The 20,245-nt window shown below is 32.0% G+C and overlaps 1 protein-coding gene across 1 annotated transcript; it reads left to right on the top strand.

Moving 5' to 3' along the window:
* Window positions 1-12,254: 12,254 nt before the first annotated feature.
* HELRODRAFT_169691 (hypothetical protein) lies at window positions 12,255-17,191 on the top strand (the record flags this gene model as incomplete). The annotated part of the gene is made up of 9 exons (XM_009015515.1): window positions 12,255-12,280; window positions 13,578-13,686; window positions 13,954-14,058; window positions 14,224-14,309; window positions 14,377-14,551; window positions 14,814-14,888; window positions 15,137-15,258; window positions 16,472-16,571; window positions 17,099-17,191. 9 exons carry the CDS (start codon window positions 12,255-12,257, stop codon window positions 17,189-17,191), a joined length of 891 nt encoding a protein of 296 aa, XP_009013763.1.
* Between the last annotated feature and the right edge of the window lie 3,054 nt (window positions 17,192-20,245).

The raw sequence follows: 20,245 nt of genomic DNA, 5'->3' as shown, positions 1-20,245 counted from the left end.
GGCATCGATGTTATACAAATGGAAACACACACACATACCTACTTATATGCATATCTACATACATACAAACATGCAAACATACATACACGCAGACATATAAACATACATACATACATACACAAAAACATACATCCGATTTAGCGAACACGTTATAGCTTGTCTCTGTTAAAATTTTTATTTTAGCTTACTAAATATTATTCTAATTTTTCTTTCAAAGTTGACTGTACTAATTTCTCCTGATTTCAGAACTGCATATTGCACAATTTGTGGTTAAAAATTCTGAATTATTGATATTTTGTTGATAAACTTGAAAATTGTGACCTTTTTATTTTTTGTGTTTCTCATATATAGTCAGGTAAATTTAATTTTTTAATGTGTTCACTAATGGAACAGTTCTAATTAGCGCTTTTAAATTGTGTACAGACGCGGTAGACAAATGTTGTATTTAGGTGTACATATGTTGTATTGATGTATATTAGGTGTACGCACGCACATACAATACAACAAAACACACACAACTACATACAAAAGTTACATATACAAATGATCTTGTACACAGAAATGCAACAATTTGATAGTTGTTTAATCGTCGTCCCATCCTAATTTCTATTGAAGCAAGAACTTGAGCCGTGAAAACCAAACTAACTGATGCGTTACTCTGAGAACGATTTTAAGAATTAGTTAGAATGGATTTGATCAAGTGGTCAAAGCAGATCTGGGGCTAATCAAGAGAGAGAAAAAGAGAGAGAAAAAGAGAGAAAAAAAGAAAGAGAGAGAGAGAAGGATATGTCACTCATCTACATCTATTATGGTCCCTACCCGACTCGAAGGCATGTTTTTAGGCATATCACATGGAGATTTTAAGTAAACGAAGAAAGGTCTTGCTATGGGGTACACCTATTACGACAATGAAAACTACACTGTGTACATGTGAAACCATTTAAATTAAACTTTAAATGTCGAAATAAAAATTAGAATACGTGGCAAGAGAATGACCTAAACTTGTGCCCCTTAAAAATTACGGTCCTAGACATTTGTCTCATTCGTCTATCGGTTGATCCGGCTCTGTATGTGTGTAATGTGTGTGTGTATGTGTGTGGTGTGTTTGGTATATTTGTGATGTATATATGTGTGCGTGTTTGGTGTGTATGTGTTTTTGTATACAAAATTATACGTGCATATATGCGGAGTACATAGGTAATGCATTTACAACCTATTCAGGTAAGCAATACGACCGGACCCGAGCTGTCGATCCATCAATTAACACGTCGGTCCCTGTCGAATAATTCTGCTTACATGAATTTAGACCTTTTGACAGGAATATTTTTACAGCATTCTTGTTAAAATGAGATGTGTTATTTGCTATTGGTGGATTGATTGATTGATTAGTTGATTGATTGATTGACTTGTTGTTGGTTGAATGATTAATAGAATTAATTACTAGTGAATGAACGATTGAATTGTAAATGAATAAATGAATAAATGAACGAACGAACGAACGAATGAATGAAATAATGAAAGAATGAATAAACAAACGAATGAATAAATGAATGAATGAATTGCTTATTTTTAAGTTTCTATTAATGTCCATACGGTAACAGAAAAATGTAACTGCATGAATGGATGAATGAGGAGCGGAAATAAAAGAATGACCGTTCCAAAAAAAACGAATTAATTCATTTTCCCAATCAATTATAGAGCAGGTTCCATACGGTTCAACATCCCTCCACTCATCTATCTTTCCATCATTACCATTAAATATGAATATCGATTCGTTGGATCGATAATCATGTCTTGTCAAAAAAATGATACAATAATGCAACATACACACCACACACACAACACGCACACACACACACATTATCTCACACAGACACACACACATACACCACACACAGTACACGCACACCACACATACAAACAACAATCATGTTTAGTAGGTTAAGTTTTATACATTTCTCAAATTCCAAACTCTTCCTACAAGTCACAGATCAATCCCACAGTCTTCTTACTACTTAGTTAAATGATTGGTTTTCGCTTTAATGTGCAACACTCAATATGTTATTGGATATAACACGTTACCATTATGAAGCATGTTTTTGCATATTATAATTTATAATTGATTTTTGCATGTTATTGTTTATACTTGATTATTAATTAACTGAACTTTAATTAATTAAATAAAACTTTGTTAATTAATTTAACAATATTTAATAATTTTGGTCTGATACATTGTTATTCTTTCCATGCTATCTCTTATCTGTTGCACACACACACACACACATACACACACACACACCACACACACACACACACACACTCACACACACACTCACACACACAAATACACACACACACACACGGACACACACTCAGAGCAACAAAAAAAATTCTTCCGATTTTATTTGCCTCATTTGAAATTTGTTGCATCACGTGACACTGGCATCTTTTTTTATATGGATTTGCAATTGTATCCTAATAAAAGTGCACTAATAATGCTGATTTACACCCACCCACACACACACACACACACACACACACACACACACACATACACACATGCACACATTCACACACACACGCACACACATATATAAAGGCCGATAAGTTTTGCATTTGTAAACATATGAAATATTGTATGTATGTAAAATTGTTTATAAATTTTTATCTTATACAAATAAAAAAAACATCTGTATACGTTTACGATGTAGAAAAATGATTGTATCAAAACAAACTTACAAGAAACTGGATTCAATTAAACATAGATATGCTACTGTATTGTGTACGCAAACATGTATTAATGTATTGCACAAATACAAATGTATTTCACTGAATTGTATACACACAAGATGTACAAACATGCGTATAACGCTCTTATGTTATACAAAAATTTATACAAACCGTGCATAGCAACATGAAATCTTTAGCCTGTAATGTGTGTGACTTTGTATAGAAAAATAAATTGCTTAGTACGTGACTAAGTCGAGAGTTTACGTATTCAGGAGTTACGTTGGCATTTTGGCTTTTTATTTTTTTGGTATTTTGGTGTCTGGAATATCTCTGTGCGTGTTGTTTTATGCTTTCTGGTGTTTGTTGTTGTGTTTGTACGTGTTTGTATGTGTTAGAATGTGTTTATGTATGTTTGTATGTTTGTATATGTTTGTGTATGTTTTTATGTATTTATTGCTTGTGTTTGAAAAGTAATAATATCAATCATATTCACAATAATAAATATTTATATAATATTAAACTGTTATAAATAGTTGTATTTTTGAAAAAAGCAGCATGATTAAAAGTCAATATTCAGTTAACATCATTAGAAATACAAACATTTTGACACAAAAAAACCACACACACACGTCACACACACACACGTCACACACACACGCACGCACACGCTCACGCACACATGCTCTCACGCACACATGCTCTCACGCATAAGCTGTGCGTGCATAAGCGTATAAGGCTCTTTTTTTGTCATACAATTTGCATATAAATTTTAAATGTACACAAATGTTTACTGGCGTGCGAGTGAATGAACGAACGAACGAATGAACGAACGAACGAACGAACGAGCGAACGAACGAACGAACGAACGAACGAATGAATGTCAATAAAAAACAAATAGATGGATGAATGAATGATTGTATAATTGAGCGAATGAATTACTAAATGAATGAATAAAGGAATCAATAAATGCCGGAATGAAGAGATAAATTTGGTTTCTTCACGGACGCGACTTTTTTCTCTAGCATATGTTTAGTTCATTTCCTACAATGTACAGTAGAACTCCTGTGTTTTGGTTCCTTACATATTTGTATGTTGTAAAAAGATATTTGTATGTATGGATATTTGTATGTATGGATATTTGTTTGTATGGATATTTGTTTGTATGGATATTTGTTTGTATGGATATTTGTATGTATGGATATTTGTATGTATGGATATTTGTATGTATGGATATTTGTATGTATGGATATTTGTTTGTATGGATATTTGTTTGTATGGATATTTGTTTGTATGGATATTTGTATGTATGGATATTTGTATGTATGGATATTTGTATGTATGGATATTTGTATGTATGGATATTTGTTTGTATGGATATTTGTTTGTATGGATATTTGTTTGTATGGATATTTGTTTGTATGGACATTTGTATGTATGGATATTTGTTTGTATGGATATTTGTTTGTATGGATATTTGTATGTATGCATATTTGTATTTATGAACGTAGGTATGTATGTATAAGTTTGTATGCGTAAACACTAGAATGAAAAATACAGCACTATACGAATAGGACATACAAAAGATACAAATTTATAGACCGCAGACATGCAAACATAGGGTATATATACAAATACATTAATTAATATACAGTGACTAAAAAGGTTAAAGGTCATTTTTTCTGCAATTGTTTCTGTAGTATTGACACACACACACACACACATACACACACATACACACACACATACATACAAACACACACAGACATACATACACACATACACACACACATACATACATATACTCACGTAAATTCACTTTAAAACACACACGCTACGTATATTTCGTGAGAATCTGTTTTCATTTGAGCTGGCTCATTGCAAAACACAAATAATAAGCACTTTGAGCCACTAACTAAACTATCACTTCAACTATATTATCATTATTATTGTTATTGTTGTTGTAAAAGTTACATGTGTCACTAATTTTTTATATGTGGTGTGAAAAACTGATCTACATTAATCTACATATTTTTGTTGTTGTGGACATGGTATGTTGAAGTATAAACGCGAAATAGCTGATAAAAACATAAAAATGAATCTACAGCAAAACAGCAACTGAAGAATGTCAAACAAATAGAGAAAAAAATTACTTGAATGGGAACTTCAGATTTAGTGGCAGAGAGAAAAAAAATTTTTTTCTACATCTTCCGAATGGGAAATCGTGAAAAATAAACTGACGGACATGGGTATTCACCGCAAGACTAACATAAAAAATTCACACACACCACACACACACAAACACACACACAAACGATCACACACACAATCACAGGCGCACACAACACACACACAACACAATATAAAAACAATAAATACACAAACATATACAAACACGACTCAAAAAGGCTCTTGACATTAAAGCATTGAGATGGAAAAATAAGCGCATACGATGGCATACATGTTTGTATAGTACACCAACGTATATGCAAAAGTGTAAACGCAATAGATAAATACATTCACATACACACATACACACATGTGTATATGTATGTGAATGAGTGTGTGTATGCGTGTGTGTGTGTGTGTGTGTGGTTTGATGTGTGAAATGGCGATTTAATCAACTTTATATGTCAAGGTTTTTTCGGAGCTCTGGACGTAAAATATTCATTTATTAGTCTATTCCCTTCTCATTCAATTTATCCATTCATTCATTTTAAAAAATTTTTCTATTTTTGTTTTTTTTTTGTCACTTTAATCATTCATTCGTTTTTTAATCCGTTCCATCGTTCCGTCATTCATCCAGCAGTTAGTTTATTTGTCCTTCGTTCGTTCATACTTTTATGCATCTTTTGATTGCATTTTCAATAGGTTTAAAAAGAGTAAAAGCTTTTTCTGCCCTTCTTTTTGTTTATCCATCCATCCGTCCGTCCGTTCATCCATCTATCTATTCATTATTTTATTCATTTATTAAGTTATTTAATCAACCATTCATTTTTCTATCAATCCATTCATCCATCCATCCAACATCATAAACATTATCACCAGCTAACATGCACCCTTTATGAAAAGTTTAAAACTCGTGACTTACGAAAGCGCGCAAAAAAATCAGCCAAAACCAATCGCATGGTTTTGGCGGGAGATGTATGGGTCACCTCGACTTCCACCTACAAACTTTGACCTATAAAAAATCAACCAATCACGAGCCGGGAAAAGAGAGCGCTCCGTATTTCGTTGTTTACGGTACTGATGAGATGCTGTGTGGTTGATGAAGAGAGATAAGGAGGAAATGGAGAGAGAGAGAGAGAGAGAGAGAGAGAGAATGATGAAAAAAAAGATGAAGATGATGACGACATGATGATAATATAAAAATAATAATAACAATAATAATGAGGACGACGATGTTGTTGCTGATGATGACAATGTTGATAATAACAATGATGATAAAAGTGCGATTTTGTTTGTAAAGTTGACGCTTCGGTTTTGTTGCTGCTGCTGCTGTTGTTGTTGTTGTTAATCGTAATTATTGTCGTCATCGTCGTCGTCGTCTTCGTCATCATCGTCATCAATAAAACATTTTTTTCTATCAATGCAATCATATTCATACGCTTGACTTCTCTGGAGGCTTGGATGAAGAAATTAAAATGTGGGATCAACTAGGTGGAAGTTTATTACTAATTACTACTAATAATAATACTACTGTATTTTTAAATATAAAAACTAGCAGCGGTAGTAGTAGCAGTGGTAGCGATAGTAGCAGCACCAGTAGCCGCAGCAGTAGCAGCAGTTGTAGTAGCAGTGCAGTAGTGGCAATAGTTACAGCAGTAACAATGGTAAAAGTAATGTTTATATTACTACTATAACTAGTAAAAACATTAACAACAATAACAATAACAACATTAATAACAATAATTATTAAAAGAAAAGAAATAAAAATAAGAATAATAATGAGAATAATAATAAGAATAATAATAATAATATAGAAATAATTTTTATTACCATTAGAGCAGCCACTTATGTTGTTTGTACCTGAAAACGATTACGAGATAAAATACGAAAAACCATTTATGTAAAATTTTAATACCACCAAAAACTTTATTTTTATAGTTGTTATACTACACAGATTACGACAACAACATCATCATCAACAACAACAATACTATTTCAACTTCCAATGAAAAGTATTTTCGTATTCCCAAAATTTGGCTTTTGGTATTGCTTCCTACAAATACACGAGGTATTTGTGTGTATTTAATTATGATTAAGGTTGTTGTGTGTGTTGGTGTATTGCTTTGGCTGGCGCTCCAAGTCATTTGTTCGTTTTATATGCTGATTATTTGACTTTATGATATTTTATTGACGGTTGGTTGATGTTGTTGTTGTTGATGTTGTTTTTGTTGCTGTTGTTAATATTATGTTGATGTTGTTTTGAATGTAGGTTTTGTTGATGTCGTGAGGTTAAAGTAATCGAATTGTTGTAGTTTATTGAAAGTTGATGTTTTTAAGTTAATGTGATTAAATGATTTCGTATGTTGATGTTTTAAAAAGAATGTCATGTAATTCATTTGATCGTGCTGCATGTTATTTTTGTTAGTGCTATTAATAAAAAATTAATGTAACTGTATTGTTTCGTTGTGTAGTTTGCTGTTTTTATGTTGATGTTAAGATGTTATTGTACTGATGTTGTTGTTATTGTTTAACTTAGATATCGCGTAGTTTGTATTATTGATGTGTTGTCTGTTGTTTAAGTTTTAATTTTTAACTCGAAGAGAAATTTATTGAGAGATCTGAAAAAAATATTTTGGCAAAAAAAATTTTTCAATACAAAAACAAAAAAATAACAACGAACCCAAGCAAGTCGTCAGCAATGACGTCATTAAATTTAACGAAAATGTCAACAGCCTGTCTTCACTAAACAACCCAGCATTTTAAACAACATAAGCAACAACAACAACAACAACAACATTAGCATCTTATAAAACAACAACAACAACAACGAGACAATATTTACATCTTAAACAACATAAACAACAACTACAACAGCAACAACAAAAACAAATCTGCGACAAAACAACTTAAACACCTACAAAATAAACTCCAAATTCAAAAAAAAACTAAACAAAGAACTACCATGCATGTAAATAAATATTTCATTAACTAATTACTAACTTACTGTTTCTCTTAGATTTACTTTAACAATTTTTCGTTTACTTATCGTCGTCACCATCATCATCAACATCATCATCATCACCACCATCATCATCGTTATCATCACAATCATCATCTTCATCGTCGTCATCACTATGGAATCATCATCCAAAATATTAATATTTTGGTTTGATTATCTGCGGAATTTAACATTAGTGATAAAATATTCTTGCTAATTATGATGCTACTATGAAAGTACAACCTCTTCTGCTGCTGCCACTACCATTACTACTACTACAACTGCTACGACTGCTACTACATCTACTACTACTACTACTATTATTAATAATAATGTAATAATTGTTATTATCATTATTATTATTATCATTATCATTATTATTATTAGTTGTTATTCGCATGAAGTTGATCATTGACGAGATTGCATGCATTCTCATAATGATGATTAAAATGATCGACCAGTTTTTTCAGTTTTTCCATCATCATCATTATCATCTTCTCAAAACTATCACCATCATCATCACATATCTGAATCAACATCGTCATCACGTATATCATCACCATCATCTTAATTATCATCATTATCAAATTTTTCATCCTATATCTCAATACATCACATATGTCATCACCATCATCTTAATTATCATCATTCTTACAACCTTAATCACCATAAAAATTAAATAACGTCATTATCACCAAGGTTTCAATCATCGCTACAGTTGTTACACTAGATGAGCTCTTCTAATACGAACTCTGATTATGGTAATTCTGCCATCTGATTAATTTCTTAGTTTTGAGCGGCAGGGAGAATTTTGTTTCGTTTCGTTTCGCTTTAAAATCATCAACAACGTCATCAACAACTAACAAAATGTTTGTCGTTGATGACGTTGTTGTTCGTGATGATGTTTAAACAACAACAATAACAAAAACTACAACAACAAAAACAACAACCACAACAACAACAAACTAACTAACTATTAAAAACAACAGCAGCTGTTTTGAACAACTGATTTAATTACAACACCAACAAAGAACACAACAACTGCTGCGTTTGGTGCAAATATAACAACACAACAAAAATAACAACAACAGCAACAACAACAACAACATTCCCATCATCAACAACGACAACATTTTCAAACACTACCACTACGATTACAACACTATCAATAACAAAAATAACACACACACATAGACACACACCAGCACAGATAAATTTATATATCTATCTAAACTTATTTAATGTCTACATCAGATATTTATATCTAAACAGCAATGATACAATCAACATCATCAAAGCCATCAACAACATCAGCAACATTAACGTCATCAACAACAATATAAACAACCGGATACAGAAATAGAAGATACTGAATACGAACAAGATACATCACGTGGGCGGAACGTATGTTGGATAAATCTACTTACGTGCGTGTTTACATGTATTTGCGCCTATATATGCGTGTATATATATGCGTATATATGTGCGTATATATGCGTGTATACATGCACTTTAAATGTGCTTATATGTGTACTTGAATAGGTATAAATTTTATGAATACATCAATGTATCCCAATTTAAATACAAATAAATGTTTTTATCAACGGTTTAAATGTATGAGCGTACAACCAAGTATGTGTAGTTATGTATGTCTGTGTGTATGTACGAACGTACGTATGTGTGTATGTGTGCATGTGTGTATGCGCATTTGCTTGTACGCACACGTATATGTGTATTTATTTGTATGCTATCGGTTGTATGTAGGAGATGTTTTGGTTATCCGGCAGCGTATGAAACAACGTAGGAAAGGGACTGTTTCTATGTATGTGTGTATGTATGCGTCTTTATGCTGTGTCTGTGTGTATGTATGTTTACATCAGTGGGTATGTGTGTAAATATCTGTTCGTGTAAATATATGTATGTATGTATATATATATATATGCATATATTCATGCTTGTGTTTTTATGTGTGTATGTGTATATATATATATGTGTGTATATATATATATATATGTATGTATATATATGTGTGTGTATATACATATAAATATATATATTGACTTGTTTGGCTGCATATGTGTGTGTTTTTTTTGTGGTGTGTGTGTTTATAAATACGTGCATTTGATACGTATGTAGGCAAATAGCGATATATTTCAATTAATGCCAATTAGTTTTCAATGTAATTAATTTGTACCATCTTGTCTGTCTGTTTGTCTTGACTGAATGTTGATGTCATTGCTGTTATTGTTGGTGATGATGTTATGACGATAGTGGTGATGATATTATGAAGATAATGGCGATATACATACGGTTATATACATGCAAAAATACACACACACGTACGTATATAATGTAATGCACATATACACATTTTTTGACGCCTTCGCATTCAAACCATCATAATCATATAATCCTATTTACACACACATTCACACAGACACGCACAACCACACTCACGCACACATGTACAAATGCACTGTGCATAACTCTACATAGAACTAAATGCTTCAAAAAATACAAACATTTGTTTATCAACACAAACGAAAAACTCACCGATGAACAACACAGAAAATTTTTACTTATAAACACACAGACACACACACATACGCAGACATAAAGACACACGTACACACACGAGCACACACAAACACACACATACACACACAGTGTTAATATATGCTGATCACCAATAAAGTTGGTATATGTTTGGCTGTACATTACAGATTATAAATAAAAATATATTAAAAATTCTAGCATCATTTTTGTTTGTTTATTCTTTGTTTTGTTTTTTTTCAAAAAAATTATAATAATTTTAATAAATATTATAATAATTGTATAAATAATTTGGAAAAAAATAAAATGTTTTTTTCATGAAAAAATAAAAATATGGCAAAAATGTTTGCGATTTGATTCTGAAAATTTTTTTCAATTCCTGATGACATATTCAGTGTGAATTTTGTCAAAAATGTTTTATTTTCTTGCCGTTCCCATAGTGTTGATTTGCATTTTTGGGGTTTTCATACAATTCATTTTTTGTTTCTCAGTTCTTTTCTATGTTTTTGATACAAAAACGTTGTTTTTTGTTTGTTTTTGCTGTTCAGGCGGAAATGTTTGTCTGTCTTCTTTTTAATGCAATTTAAAAGGAATTTTTTTTCTCGATCAAATCGTGTTTTTTTATATTACTTTGTATATTTTAATAAACAATTTTTGTCTTATTTTAAAAAGACAGCAAAGCTTATGTTTTTTTTTTACAAAAATTCTCCAAAAAAATACAAGACAGATAAACAAAAAGTACAAATATACAAGACCATATTTTATTTTCAAGTTTTTTTTGTGTACATTTTTCTACAATTGTTTTTAATGTTTGTATGTATGTTTTTCAGACAATTTTCAGGCAAAAAAACTTCTTTTTCATATATTTATGCAAATTTTGAGCGCGTTATTTCAATTGAGGAATGACATATTTGGCGCGGTTCACCAGAGAGTCGGCACGACGTCCATCCATCAAACATGAAACTACACTCCTTTCAATACTACTTCTAAATATTTTTCAGTGCTACTCTGTATTTTTAAACAATACTCAATCTATTTCTTAGTATTTTAAGTATTATTTAACATTTTGAATAAATTTAAATTTTTTTAAAAACACTACTCTGTATCATAGCGTTTTATTTAGTAATATATTTAATTTTATAAACTTCTACTTAATAACACATGCAGGGACTTAGTATTTCTTAGGTTTAATAACGTTTAATTCCACTAAATCACTTTGTTCTACTAATTTTAACTTTTTAATACTTTCCTTTTCTCCCTTCCCTTGTTCAGTTCCACGGTTCTGATGTACGCATAGCTGTTTAAATTATCAACACGCTGCAGTATTGAAACCCCCGGTGAAGTTTCAATGGAATTTTAAATTTATATTCTAGTAGGTCTCGAGGACTGTATATTCACACAAGTTCACAAACACATACACACCACACACACACACGCACAGCTACACAAACACACACTCACTCACACACACTCACACACACATATATATATATATATATATACGTATATATACACAAACAACACACAAACATACACACACATTGTCATAAAAATGCTCATAAACGTACGTTTTATATATTATTATACATATACTCAAAACCATTGCATTACAGTTTCAAGTTTGATTTGCTGGTATTTGAAGCAGGCCAATAGGGCTTCTCTCTGCTTGAAACACTTCACTTGCTTTAACAACCAACAGTTTTATTGAAACTTTATTTATTAGATTTTATTTTATATCACTATTTCTTTCATTTTATCATATTATTACTGTTATTCTATTATTTATATTTATTTTATATTTATATTGATGTTGGAGGGGAAGACAGCATTCAGGTTTAACTTTATTGCTGATAATGTCAGACAAGAGCGATTTTATGCACATGATCTAGGATTATTCAATTCATATTTCATTGGTTTGTGATGTCTTTTCCAATGTTCCTCTCACTGCTCGTGAACATGCCTACAGAACTTGCACGCAGACTGCAGTTGAGTATGATACCCAAATTTTGCCGTGTGCATTTTGAAGCTGCTATGAGTGTGTCATCAAATACAACAGCAGCAGAACAACATTACTACTAAATTATTATTTTGTGAAAGTAAAAATCACCATAAGCTATCGCCACCATCATCATCGTCGTCATCATTAGATCTTTCATCATCGTCAAATAATAACGTATGTATGTAATGCTATTCATCATCGTTGTTCTAGTACTATTAAATTTCACTCCGCCTCACGCTATGACGTCATCATAGATAAATAAATGAAATGTAAACAAAGATAAATAAAGTAAATGAACGCGCCTAAAAACCAGCAACATTTAAAATACTGTTTACTTGTTTTATTGCAGGTTTGTTTGTAAACAATTGCTCTATTAAATTTCACATAAAGTTTTGAAAATTTATAAAATTAAAATTATATCTTTATTATTTATTTAATTGGTGATTATTATATTATTGAAGGGTTAATAGTTACTTTATTATCAGACTATAATTAAGTGTTCGACCAATACTCCAGTCAACTCTACTAAATTTTGAATTCGTTGGAGGACAAGATGGCCATGGATTTCAACTACTACTTCGATGTTATGCATGATAGAGGGTTGGTTGGTTGGTTGATTGATTGGTTAATTGATTGATTGGTTGGTTTATTGATTGATTGGTTAATTGATTGATTGGTTAATTGATTGATTGGTTGGTTGATTGATTGGTTGATTGGTTTGTTAGTTGTTTGATTAGTTACAAGTCATTAAGGAATATTTAAACTAAGTTAGAGTCAAAGTTTTGACATATCTACATAACTTCAAAATAGCTTACCTTAACGTGGAGAGCATTTTATAAGCACGTTCAATGTACTCGTCAATAAACATAAACAATAATATAGACATAAGCACATACACGTAAACCTACATACATATAATACATATAATACAAAAAAACACATACAAACAAACACATACAAAAGAACACATACAAAACAAACACATACAAACAAACACATACAAAAGAACACATACAAACAAACACAATCATACAAACAAACACATACAAGAGAACACATACAAACAAACATAATCATACAAACAAACACAAACAAACACAAACATACAAACACAAACGTACGAAACATCAGAGCTCTACCTTTGAACAAGGAACCAACATACACAACAACTGGAACGAAACTGTTGGAAGCTGTCAAGTTAGTGGAGGAGGTAGAGAAGACTCTCTACATGAAGAAGAAGGTTTTTATTCACACATTTTTAAAGTTGAAAGGTTAAAGGTTATTTTTGGTTTAGTTTATTTTAGTGCAATAGTACCAACGATACGCAGCGTATGTGAATGTAGATTGCTGGTTGGATAGATATCTAGATGGATATCTAGATAGATAAAGATGGATAGATGTTCCACATATTTCACATGATTGCATTTTGCGAACTCGGTCACCCTGCCGTTATGATTTCACGAATTTGTCGTCAAAATTTTAAAATAAGAATGAATTATTTTGAAAGGATTTTAAGATGAAGATGAAGATTTTGAAGTTTAAATCGAATCTCGTCAAGAATAAAGAGACTCAATTGAAGGAGACAGTCGCTAAGTTTAATAAATTCGTTCAGGTGACTATGAAGATTTGGATGATGATGGTGATGGTGGGTTGACGATGGTGACAAACATGATGATGCTGATGGTAATAATAACAATGTTAATAATAATTAAAATAATAATTATAATAATAATAATGAAAATAATAATAATAATAATGAGAATAATAATTTGAACAGGAAAATGATTATAAGAAGTGGAGAGCTCACGTTAAGATAGATGAGGAGCAACAGGCTATCAAGGCATTAGCCAACGATATTGATACGTTAGAAACAAAGCCAAAAACACACTCACAAACGCACACACACACATACATACACACATACACGCAGGGCTCAATCACAGTTAATTTCACTAGCAAAATTCAAAGAGAAGCTATTGAAGTGGACACAGCAGCGACGAACTTTTTTAGATTTCATGCAGAAAGTGCACCAGAGAACAAGTTACGATTTTCCAGAGCTGAGACACATCATCGCCAGAAAGGAAACTCTTATGGCTATCCAGGAGGTATTTGTTTGTATTTATGCGTATTTCTGTAAGTTCGTTTTCTGTGAATGTGTCAGTGTATTTATGATTGTACGTGTAGGTGTGGGTTTTTGTGGGAATGTAATTGTAGATTTTGGTGTAAAACTTAAATATTTTCTTCAATAAATGTGAATTTTCACCAACCAACCAACTAGCCAAACAAACCAACTAATCAACTAACAACTAATCAACCAAACAACCAACCAACTCATAAAAACTTTCCATCATGATGACAACACCGAAGGAACTGGTGAATAGGATATCCGCAGGGCTAGATGGATGCGAGAACGTAAAAAACGCCCTGAAGAAATATGTCGAGGTTTGTAGAGGGTAATAATAATACTAATGAGAACAATGATGATAAATAGTATTTATTATATAAATCGACTGACCAACTAACCAACCAGCCAACCAACCAGCCAGCCAATTAACCAGCCAGCCAATTAACCAACCAACCAATCAACCAGCCAACCAATCAACCAACTAACCAACCAACCAATCAACCAACCAACCAATCAACTTGATTGACAGGACCAAAACATGTTCATAATACATTTGAACCTGGAGTTAACCGGCCTGAAGAAAAGACGAGAAGATATCAAACAGACCACATACGACAGTAACATAAGATTGAACGAAATTTACGCCAAAGTTAAGGCAAGTTCTGCCGAAGTCAAGCAAATATTTCTGTACGTTCTCGATGACAATGTATTATTATTATTTTTTCTTCGTCTATTGTTACTATATATTTATTATGGTGCTGTTATTATTATTATTTTTATTATTATTATTGTTGTTTTTGTTGTTATTATTATTATTATAGATAAAGATAGTGTTGTTAGGTTTGTTTATTAGATGTGTTTTTAAACGCTGAATTTTTTAACCCTGTAAAACGATTGATGTATTAATGTATTTCTATTGTTTTAGTTGATGTTGTTGACATACACACAGACATAAACACACAGACATAAACACATACAAACGTATAAAAACATGTTAGACATTTTGTTGATGTCATGATGCAACTAATAATCCTTGTTGCTGTTGTTAATTCGTGGCACTAGATACTTTTTTTCAAAGGAATAGTTGGAAATTTATTGTCAAGTTGTTTGTGTTGTTATTGATGTCATGGTGTTAGTGTTATTGATGCCATGTTGTTAGTGTTATTCATGCCATGTTGTTAGTGTTATTCATGCCATGTTGTTAGTGTTATTCATGCCATGTTGTTAGTGTTATTCATGCCATGTTGTTAGTGTTATTCATGCCATGTTGTTAGTGTTATTCATGCCATGTTGTTAGTGTTATTCATGCCATGTTGTTAGTGTTATTCATGTTTTCTGTAGTCCTGTTGTTGATGTCGCTTTTGTGAGCCCATTAGTCATTTTTATCGTGATCAACAACGTGTACATTGGCAGCTGCACAATCATCATCGTCATCATCTTCATCATCATCATCATCTTCTTCTTTTTCTTCACCATCATTCTCATCACTATCATCATTATTATCGCCAGCATCTACACAAACAATGCAGATACGTACAGACACAAACACACAAACACACACATCTAGAATTACATAAGCTCATCCACACAAACATACACATACAGACGCAGACACAAATTAGACATACCTTCAAATACAAATGTTTTTAAAGACAAACAACAAATATAGACATACCTTCAAATACAAATGTTTTTAAAGACAAACAACAAATATAGACGCACAGGCAGACAGCATTTTTACAGTGATACAAACAAATAGAAACAAAGGTAAAAAAAAACATGCATACACAAACAATATACAAACATACAGGATGGCTATAAACAGTGTGGCTGGTTAAATACAAAAGCAGGCAGCAATACATTCACACACACACACAACACACACACACACACACACAAGATGTCTAAACAGCATGTGTGACTGGCTGGTCACTTATGAAGGCATGCAGTCCATTCACAAACCAGCTGATCTGGAGAAGTGCATCGAAATCGTTCCATTGGTCAGTTCCATGTTGATGACGACGACGACGATGATGATGATAATAAAAATTAATTATGATAAAATGGAAATGATGATGATAACGTGGCATCATATCACTTACATTATTTTTTCTTTATAATAATTAATAGGAAACAACGAGCCAGTAACTTAAAGATTTTATAAGAAATTTAAAAAATGTCAGATAAGATTTACATGTTTATCAATGATTATACAGACAAACGTTGATAATAAATCATATTCATGTGATTTGTATACACGTCCATGATTTATCAGTCAGCGACAGTCTAGCCTTTAAATTCGCGAGAAATTTTCAAAATTTGATTTGTACGTATACTGCAATGCTAGAATCATTAAACACACAAAGCTAATACAGAAATCGAAACTAAATTAAAAATAATCCCATCAGTAGGGTAGGGTTTATCCAGAATCACCCCTTGTGGCTACACCTTTGATTAGGATAAAGAGAGCATAGATTATGATACAGAACTATATACTTAGTTGAATAAAACCTTCTACATTCCCTAGCTGGCCAAACACGTGGCCTTCTTCACTTCCGTTGTGGCAAGGGTGAAAAAGGACCTTATCAATTCCCCAGCTGATCTGCCACCTTGTGAATAGACGAAAAATATATTTTGAATGATAATTGTCACAATGGTATTTATTAATTAATTAATTAATAATAATAATAATGGATAATAATTATTAAATTTTGTTATATTAGGCTTTTATTGAATATTTTCGCTTCTAGTTTAAAAGGTCTGTTTACGAATTTTTGTCATTCTGGGATTTTAAAAATTTTCTTTAGTAATAAGTTTAGAAATAAAAAAAATAAAATGATAATAAAATAATCGAAATAAATATTCATTAAAAATTAATTGAATAATGACATGTCGTATAATTTGTCAAAGAAGACAAATTTTTTTGATATTTTATGGAAACTAATTCATTACGCTGGTGGTGTAGTGTTAATGGCTGACTACGTAAGAAGAACAAAGAAAACGATGGTGGACCCGCAATAGAACAAAACGCGCGCTAAATTTCATAAAATAATTCACATTTGATATGGATTTTTCATACTTTTGTTACAAAAGTCGTAAAACATTTTTTTCTATGTTTAATTATTGATGATTTTAATTGTACATGTTAAAAAATTATTTCAAATTATGCATACATTCATACATATACGAATATCATGTGTGATACAAACGTGAATTTTTGAATGCAAGATAACATGTGCGTACGTGCATGCACTCTAACACAGAAATGGGCATACTTTTTGCTGTGAGGGCCGCATTGAGAACAATTTTACCTTTGAAGGGCCGTATATGTATTTAAACAGCTAATTTTTTCAACTCGAGGGGGAATTTTTTAGAATTTGTGGCTTCTATTTTTAGGTCAAAACGTCTGGCTGAGCTTTTTTGGCCGCCCGCCGACCGTAGTTTACCCCCCCCCCCCCCTTGTACTACCATATTGTTGGTGGCTGGATATGTTTCAAGTTATCGCCCAATGACTAAATTCAGTTGCAGTTTGTTTTCCAAATTCTTCGTTTATTCATTCATTTGTTTGTTCGTTTGTTTGTTCGTTCGTTCATTCATTCGTTTGTTCGTTCGTTTGTTCGTTCGTTCGTTTGTTCGTTCGTTTTTTGTTTTTTGTTTGTTCGTTCACTCATTCATTTATACGATTATTAGTTCGTTCATTCTTTCAGCAACCAACGTTCTATCTATTCAACATTCCGCCATAATAATTCATCTTTTCATAAACAGTTTTTTAATTTTTTCCTTCCATTCATTCATTCGTTCATTTAGACATTCGTTCGTTCTTTCATTCAGAGCTTTTATTGTCCATCACATCATCGTCATTATTGTCGGCGAGATGGCCAGAGTTGTCATCATCATCATCACCACCACAAAAAACTGCCATCCTCATCATTACCATCACGAAAAATTTTCATCATCATCATCACCACTACAAAAAATTGTCATCATCACCACAAAAATTTTCATCATTGTCATCATCGTAGACCGTGTAATCACTACATCAACTAACTACTGCAACTACTACTACTACTACTACTACTACTACAACTACCACTACTACCTTTATGAATATAATAACAATAATAATAATAATTATTATTATTACTGTTACAGAGATTGTTCAGAGAGCCATTGTTCATCTTGTTGTATGCAGGCAATTACCCATTTCTCAGGATGAATGAACGAAGAAATGAATAAACGAATGAATGAACAAACGAATAAGGCTGAAAAAAATATAAAAAATGAATTAGTGAATAAATGAACGAAAGAACGAACGAACGAACTAATGAACAAACGAACGAACGAACAAAACTACAGATGGAATGAATGGATATATATATATATATATATATATATATATGGATGGAAAGATACATGTTAGAATGAATGGATCGTGCATTACCGATTAAGTGAATGAATGCATGAATTAACAGATGAATGAATTAACAAACGAACGATCGAATGAATAAACGAACGAATGAACGTAAAAAAAACCCGTTATATAATAGAACGAGTGAAAAAACCTACTGAGAACAAAACAGTGTTGCTAATTAATTTTCAATAACATTAACGAGGCAGACAATAGGATAGTGTAATAATAATTAACAGCCCGCTAATTTGTACTGATGTCATTTTTAGTCGCTCACATTAACGTTGATATTTTTGTCATTGTTGTCGTTGATGTTGTAGTTGTTGTCGTTGATGTTGATGTTGTTGTTGTTGATGTTAATGTGGTTGTTATTAAAGTTGTTTTGTTGTTGTTGTTGTTGATGTTGTTGTTGTTCATTTTTTTGTATTAATGTTGTCGATGTTGTTGCTATTACTAAATGGAAAAGGGAATTTTTTATCAACTCGCTGTCGGTAATGTCACCATCATCGTCGTCGTCGTCGTCATTCTCTCATTCTCGTCATTATCAACACACACACACACACCTCACTCACACACTCACGCACGCACACACACACTCACGCACACATACATTCATTTGTATATAAAGGATAGATAGATTTTTTAAAAGCCAGTCAATATGCTTGCATTCAAGTTGGACAATGAATGCTTTGTGGGTTTTATTTGAAAAAAATTTTCAGAAGAAAAAAAAAGAATAATAACAGAAATAAAAGCAAGCAGAAAGAGGCAGAAGCAAAACAGAAGGCATTGTTCGGAGAAGGATGAAAACATAATTCAGACAATTGAAAGCGTAATGAATGAATGCATGAATGAATGAATGAATGAATGAGTGAATGAGTGAGTGAATGTGTGAGTGAGTGAGTGAATGAATGAATGAATGAGTGACTGATTGAATGAGTGAGTGAGTGAGTGAGTGAGTGAGTGAGAGAGTGAGTGAGAGAGTGAGTGAGTGAGTGAGTGAGTGAGTGAGTGAATGAGTGAATGAGTGAATGAGTGAGTGAGTGAGTGTGAGTGAGTGAGTATGTGAGTGAAGAGTGAGTGAGTGTGTAAGCGAGTAAATAATTAAATGATTTGAATTCAAAAAAAGATGATGGTGATAATGATGAGGATGATGTAGATGGTGATGACAATAATGACATTTCTGATGACCCTTATGGTAATGAATTGATGCTCAGAATGAGTACACGGAGTTTGATTTTTCGTTGTTGTTATTTCTGAAGTTCAGAG

The sequence above is a fragment of the Helobdella robusta genome, assembly GCF_000326865.2.
Source record: "Helobdella robusta unplaced genomic scaffold HELROscaffold_16, whole genome shotgun sequence".
Taxonomy (NCBI): domain Eukaryota; kingdom Metazoa; phylum Annelida; class Clitellata; order Rhynchobdellida; family Glossiphoniidae; genus Helobdella; species Helobdella robusta.
This window is presented reverse-complemented; position numbering and strand designations above follow the sequence as displayed.